Source organism: Daktulosphaira vitifoliae, unplaced genomic scaffold (assembly GCF_025091365.1).
Source record: "Daktulosphaira vitifoliae isolate Bord-2020 unplaced genomic scaffold, ASM2509136v1 Scaffold_4, whole genome shotgun sequence".
Lineage (NCBI taxonomy): Eukaryota > Metazoa > Arthropoda > Insecta > Hemiptera > Phylloxeridae > Daktulosphaira > Daktulosphaira vitifoliae.
In genome coordinates this window covers 26840419-26848185 of record NW_026099575.1, presented here as the reverse complement: position 1 = coordinate 26848185, position 7767 = coordinate 26840419, and the positions used below count along the sequence as shown (strand labels likewise).

At 25.4% G+C, this 7767-nt stretch overlaps 1 protein-coding gene across 1 annotated transcript in view; it reads right to left on the bottom strand.

Moving 5' to 3' along the window:
* Nucleotides 1-1748: 1748 nt before the first annotated feature.
* LOC126904086 (uncharacterized) overlaps nucleotides 1749-7767 on the bottom strand; it is a 16554-nt gene continuing 10535 nt past the window's right edge. Inside the window, exon 10 of the mRNA XM_050682792.1 lies at nucleotides 1749-2670. Within this exon, the coding sequence (XP_050538749.1) occupies nucleotides 2398-2670 (273 nt within the window). The 3' untranslated portion in view covers nucleotides 1749-2397. The remainder of the gene's footprint in view (nucleotides 2671-7767) is intronic.

Here is a 7767-nt window from a genome sequence, read left to right as displayed (position 1 = left end):
ACACTTTCAAAATTTAAGTTGAAAAAGTAAATTTTTTGTGAAAAAGTTGTCATTTTGAATCCCCCCCTGTAGGCAGGTAAAAAGTCTGATTTATAAAAAAAATATATCAACTGATAGGTAAAGACATCATGCATCTACAAAAAAACAATTATATTGATTCATACATCTTTCAAAAATTTATAGCATTATAAAGTAAAAAATATAAAAAAGCATTTTTTTACAAAAATCATATTTTTTTTATTATCTTTGATGTCCGTTTTCACCACGAAGACGAAGTTCAGAGGTCAATTTTTTTTTTCAAATAAAAGTATATTACATAAACTTTAATTTAAGATATATATATAAAAGTGTCAGTCTTTCTGGAACATTTTCAAAAGTTAAGTTTAAAAAGTTCTACTTTCTATACGCATTTTAAAAGGTTTATATATGCATATATAATATGCATGTTTATAATATGCATTTTTATGTTTTGAATCACCACTGTATTAAGGGAAATGGTTCGATTTAAAAAAAAAGTATATTGAATAAAATATCTATATAAATACTACTTCTCATAAAAAAATTGTAATGATCCATACATTTTTCAAAAAATTATAGCATAATAAAGTTAAAAATGTAAAATACAAAATCGAAAATTTTCACACAAAAATAGCATTTGGTAGCCATTTTCACCCTGAAGATAAAATAAAGTCCGAAATTTTTTTTTACCATTATAAAGTATATTACATTAGCTTTAATTTAAGATATATATAAAAGTGTCAGACCTTCCGGAACACTTTCAAAAGTTTAGTTGAAAAAGTTCTACTTTCTATATGCATTTTTATGTTTTGAATCCCCCCTGTATTTAGGGAAATGGTCCGATTTAAAAAAACAGTATGTCGAATGAAAGATCTATATAAATACTACTTCTCATAAAAAAATTGTAATGATCCATACATTTTTCAAAAAGTTATAGCATAATAAAGTTAAAAATGTAAAATACAAAATCGAAAATTTTCACACAAAAATAGCATGCGGTAGCCATTTTCACCCTGAAGATAAAATAAAGTCCGAAATTCTTTTTTTTTCATAATAAAGTATATTACATTAGCTTTAATTTAAGATATATATAAAAGTGTCAGACCTTCCGGAACACTTTTAAAAGTTAAGTTGAAAAAATTAATTTTTTGTAAAAAGGTTGTCATTTTAAAGCCCCCCCTGTGGGCAGGTCTAGGGTCAGATTTATAAAAAAAATATACCAAATGATAGGTAATGACATCATGCATCTATAAAAAAAAGAATTATATTGATATGTTCATTTTTAAAAAAGTTACGGCAGGTTTTAGTAAAAAAAATTAAAAAAATTTCGAAAATTAGCCATTTTTAAATTTGTAATTTTTTCGGAGGTTTCCCCTATTTACGGAGAACGAGGGAATTTTTTTCAATTTTTGAGGGTAATGTCTTCGACTAGATACGATTTGTGATCTTTTGACGTATCATTGAAAGAAATCGGTTCGGTGAGAGCTGAGAAAAAGTGGTAACAGACACAAAAAAAAAAANCATTTTCGCCCATTTGATATTTTTCGAAGACTTCCCGTAGTTTTGCTAAACGTGTGATTAATTGCATGACGCAATACATAAGTCATACTTAGAAAAATATGTTATTTCGTAATATTATAAATACTTATATAAATATGATTGAAGTAAATATATGATTAAAAGAACAATATTGATTTATAAAATAATAATTATATTCAGTAGATATTTTGTTTTACTATTAAAAAAATATACTTATAATACAGCAGTAAATTATCAAACTGGAGGATCAAAAAGAATTTGCCAAGAATAATAAGAAAAGTCAAGACTAGAAAATAGAATTGTTATGAGATTTTTTAAGTAATTTATCCATAGGAATTACCAAGAATTATTGAGCTGGACTGACCAGGAAAATAGCAAAAGAATCATGTTCAAGTATTTGGGTACCACTGTATTTTCATGAACAAAAGAATGAGAAAAAATATTAACTTAAGGAACTATTAAATTAGGTCATCAGACTTCAGGTGGACCGCCCTTTTTCGTTTACCGTCTGATTAGGGTTTCAACTATTTTGTTGAGCATTATCATTTTGGCGGTTATTCTGTCGATTATTATGATACTGATTTCGATAGTGAAACCAAATTTTCTTAAGATGTTATAAATAAAACGAAATTAGTTATATAATTTAAAAATATTGAACATTGCTTTGATTTAAATATATTATGCGTTAAAACTATATTGATTCGAAAGCAAAATAATTATTAGAATGTATAAATATTACGGTTAGTAAATCAACTGGGCACACCATTTTAATGTTTAACAATTTAAAATTGGTTATTATAACGTCTTATATGAAAGCTAATTTTACAAATTAATAAATAATTACATATGTATGAAATTAATGTATTTTTTTCGTATTTCCATTTCGTATCTTCTATTCCCATTTTCAAATCTTATATAAAATCCATACAACGCAAAATATTCATCTTCATCTAAGATAGTCTTAAAATGATTTTTATATACAGATATTTCTGAAAGTTCACCAGAAATAAGTTTCTTTTTTAGCTCCGCGATATATATACGATTTTCATCAGTTATAAATTTATGCTCAATGTTCCACAGCAAATATTTATCAGGTTCTTGGCATCGTCGAAGGTACCAAAAACGAGCCATAAATTCTTCGTCAGTCATGCCATTCTGAATTTTAGACTTTAAATTATTCAACTCTTTTTCAGTAAGGGAACGAAATCGGTATGGGCTTTGGCTTTCAAATTCAATATCTGTCAAAGGTACTAAAAATATAGAATTTTTAAATATTAGTCATTTATCATTTTTCCAAAATAGTGTAAATTAAAAAGTTAACTTAAATACATATGATTAATGTTACTTACATAAGTTTTCAAAATTTTCAATCTTTCTTTTACAAAAAGGACAATCTACGTCACCTCTTGAGAATTTATTTGCGCAATAGTTTCCTACATTGTGACCACAGGGATAGATGGTAACTGAGTTTATCTCTTGTTGGCAATATGACATGACAAATCTATACAAACGCTGCATGTTAAAAGTATTTAGGTAATTTTTAATTATCCAAGTTAAACCAAATAATCCTTTGATATTAATAATTGGATTAACAAAAGTTGTTATTTAGTTAACATTAGTTAATTTATTACGACTGTAAATAATAAAACTTATGACATATTAACCGGAAAGCGGTTATTAAATATGTTTTTATAATCTCAATAAATTTATTTATCATGAAAATAATTTTTTATCATATTTATTGTAATTAAATAAATAAATATATTTATATTTTCAATTACTTTCTGAATTATCTACTGCATTATCTATAAATTAAACAGTTAATAAATTATCATTATTAGTTAAGTAGCTTACGACTGTATAGGTACATAGTTATTTTATACAGCCAATTTTCTCGTTATATAATTTTTTTATTAAAAATTAGACGATTTTATTTATTTTTATGAATTACAGTAAACATTATTAGTTTATTGTAAGAAAAAATAGTTAGTAAGTGTAGGATTTAGGTGTAACTATTTAAAGTTAAATAGAAACCCATTTTTTTTTCTATTAAATGGAGTATTGAAAAAACAACATTTTAGCTTATTGATAGCTAGTTTTGTATTATTTTTTTGAGTTGATATAATTTTTGTTTATAGGTTGGTGTACAACGTGAAAGAACTTTTGAATATGCTTATGGTATAAATATAGGGTTGTTTAATACTATACTAATTCTTATCTGTTCTAAATCTTTAAATGCTAATATCTCATAAAGTCATATTATAAAATTTGTTATCGACCAGTTAAAATTTAATTTAGATAAATCTTCGTTTACTATTAAAACACAACACAGAGGGTTGTAGCTAGTTGAGACAAGTATTGTTTATAACTGATAGTGATTAAAATCACTATCATGAAAAACGCTTCGATGTAAATCTAAAGATAGAATTTAATTTTTTGAAGAAGTTATTAAAACAACATATACTCCTATTCCTTTATTTATATCCTGATAAATGTTTTATGATTTTTAAGTATAATTGTAATTATAATTTTAAGTATATAATTTTTTATATTTCTTAATTAAGTTTTTTTTTAATTCGTCCTTTATACATTATAAGGATGTCAACTTTTTTATTAAATGTCGCTTAAATATTTAATAAGCTAATAAAATAAATCATTATCTAATTAAGAAAATGACTCATTGGAAACAATTTTTGAAATAATAATTATGAAATTATTACCATTTTTGAATATAGAGTGATAAATAGCGTGGCAAAGGAATGAGTAATGATAAAAATAACATAATATACTTCAACTTTACTCTATGATCTATGTAGTTATAACTTTCGAAATGATAAGTCAAAATCTGTTATAAGCCAATTATTTACTTAATTAGATCATTTTATATTTTATAAGCTAGTTAAATTCGTATGCTGCCATTATAAAACGAAGTTAACACCCTTACAAGGTATAAAGGATGTATTTCAATTGATAAATCGATAAACATATGAAATTAATAATACCAAAAATGATTTTCTAAACATGATCATTATTTCAAGAGAAATCTTGCGGATNGATTTTCTTAACATGACCATTATTTCAAGAGAAATCTTGCGGATAAAATTTATTATAAGTCATTCGTATCTAGAAGAAGCTTTTTTCTATATATGTTTGAAACTCGCAGCATTTTATAATCTCGGATATCGGGGACTCATTAGTTATAATACTCTTGTTGCGTTTATGATGAACTTGAATTTTTTTATAGTTCAAATAAAATTGTTGGTATCTCAGAAATGGCCGGTTCTAGAGGTCTGGAAATATTACACGTTACTCCCTAGGAGAACATTATAATTTTGGTGTTATTACCACTAGTTCTAGGTGAGTTACCAAATCAACTGCGTGACTTCAACCAGAGGATGGTATTTATGGTTCAATATAGGTTACCACATCTTCTGTATGGCGTCAACACTAAAACACCCTCACTTTCAAATGGCGACATAACTTTGAGGGTAAATTATTAATTTATTTTTCAAATTTATAACGCTAAAGTTAAAAGTATATAAGTGGTTTGAGTTGTCATTGGTAACCGAATACTGTAATACATTGACTAATAGGATTAATAATAATAGTTACTTAGTTATTATTATTAATTAATTACTTTAAAATGCTGTATACATTAAAAGTTATGACATTCTAATCGGTACATAGTAATTCAAATATGTTAATATGTTATTATAATTATAACCGTAATAATATATTTATCATATTTAAACAAATATATATAAGGCTATTTTTTATTTTCATTTGATATATCTTCTAGATTCTCTACAAATTAAATAGTTAATACATTTTATTATCATATTAATGTATTTACTATATTTGTCTATTTTATTTTAGTTATTTTACTTTAAATTTAATGATTTATATTATTACACAAAAATGTAATTTAAATAGTTTTTTTATATTGAAAAAATAATACTAATATATACTTATAAGTGTTAAATTACTGTTTATTGTGTCATCATTAGGTTCACCTGAAAAGTAAAATATCAGTTAAAAATTATTCATAAATGTAGAAATACATAATTTTTTATTTACAAGATACTTTAATGATATTATTAGTATTATTTTAATACTAATATATCGTTCCTTAAATTATGTAGGATTTCGGTGACGGAATACTCCATTGGCCAAAAGGACTATCTGACGACATTCGGTCATTGCTGTCTTAGGATCGTTATAGATCTAAGGCGAAAACTCAATTTAGAAAACACATTTAAAAATATAGTATCAATATAAATAATTAATAAAAACATATTAAAAAAAAATACTAATTATACTAATAAAGCATAATGACTTTTATGTAAAATTAAAACTTGTGGAGAAATATAAAAAAAAACTACAAATTTTTAAATTTTCTCTAAGCTCTGAGCTTATAGTGCGCCCTGTTAATAATGTCATATCATGCTCAAATTTTTGGACATTATTTTGAGACCCATAAGAAAAGATTTCCAACTGGCAATACTCAAATTTAATATTTCAAAAATATGTGCTGCTTGTACTATGCCAGCGTCCATATCCATTCTATTTATCTAATAGCTTGTAACTCATTAAGTACTTGTCCTTAAATTATTATTATCTCATCATAATTTTCTAGGGAAAAAGCTATAATGGTTTTTTTAAATTTTGAAAAAAGTTAAAGAAAATAAAAATAAATATTTTTTTTATTTTATATAGACAATCTGTACTAAAAAGGAAAAATAAAAGTATTAGCTAAAAAATAAATTTAATTTTTTGATTTTATTAGTGATAAATAATAAAAGATATGCTATAAACGTATTTTAAAATTGAAATAATTGTTAAAAAAAAAATTCAACAAAATAATTATTATTTCAAAAGATTTAAACGTATCACTTAAGCACGTTGCTGACATATGCACGGCGTCACAGGATACCTCGACACACTATCCATCGAACCAACTCATTCCCCATGCGAATTTTACTAGATATTTATAATTAATGACAAGATTGAAATATTTTATATAAAACATCACTAACATCCAAGACCAATTACTCTATCATAATCTGATTCTCTTTGATGTGTCGGACTCTTCTATTATTTACACACCACCGAAGCAATTCGGAACATTAACTGCTTGATGTTCTCCACCGCCTTCAAAATCACCTGACTTTCGTCATCATTCCCTTAAAGACCAAACTAGATGTTAAAAATGCACTAACTAATCGAAACAATCCTAAGGGCTATTGAGATATAATAGATATTTCCTAAACCAATTAAAATAATAACAAGTTGCTCAAAAACAACTTGATACAGCCTTTGAAGGTAACCAAAACTGGCATCTAAATTAATAACAATATCATCAGCAGATTAAGCAACACAAAGTATCTTATATTCATCTTTATTATGTACGCATACCAATACTAACTATTTTATCGCCACCCCTTTCTAACACTAACTGGAAGAAAATCGAGAACGTCCAGATTGTTACCATATTGCTATGTTGAACTACCACTGGACAACCCTGGTACATAATTAAGAAAGAAATTTGTGAACAGTAAATTATGAGCTCTTTAGCAAAAAATTCTCCTACAGAAATAAACAATCAAATTTTCAACAAATCAAATCGTTAGCACGTTAAAAATTCCACAAAAAAAAAAGAATATCCAATAATTGGTCATATACATTCATTTAAATTCCATTGTGAAAATCATACAGCTCGTCATTGGCTAAATATCAGGTACAGGGTTACAAGCTCAAAACCGTGTGATCATAACAATCATTATATTTTATAAAAATATTTATTAGGGTAAACCAAATTACATTTAGACCAATCAAAAAAAATTCCAAGTTGTGTCCATCATTAATGTGGTTTTTAATGTAATATTTCAGGCATCTTTCATGTTATTTTAGTGCATGAAATTCACAACTCTAAAGGTCTGTAATTTTTTAAATTACTATTACAATTACAAAAGTCCCTATTTGGCAATTTTCTATGGACTTCTCACTCCAAACTACACACGAAAACGAGCATGTCTCTCAACGAGCAGCCAACAATATACAATATATCTACCAACACTAATAAAATATAGTTTAAAAAAACTAAAAAACACGCTTTTAAAGAACATCGAACTAAAAAGTTAAAAATAATTTTTAAAATAAGCGTAAAACAATAATGAACGAAAAGTACTAGTATTATTGTGATAAAAGCGT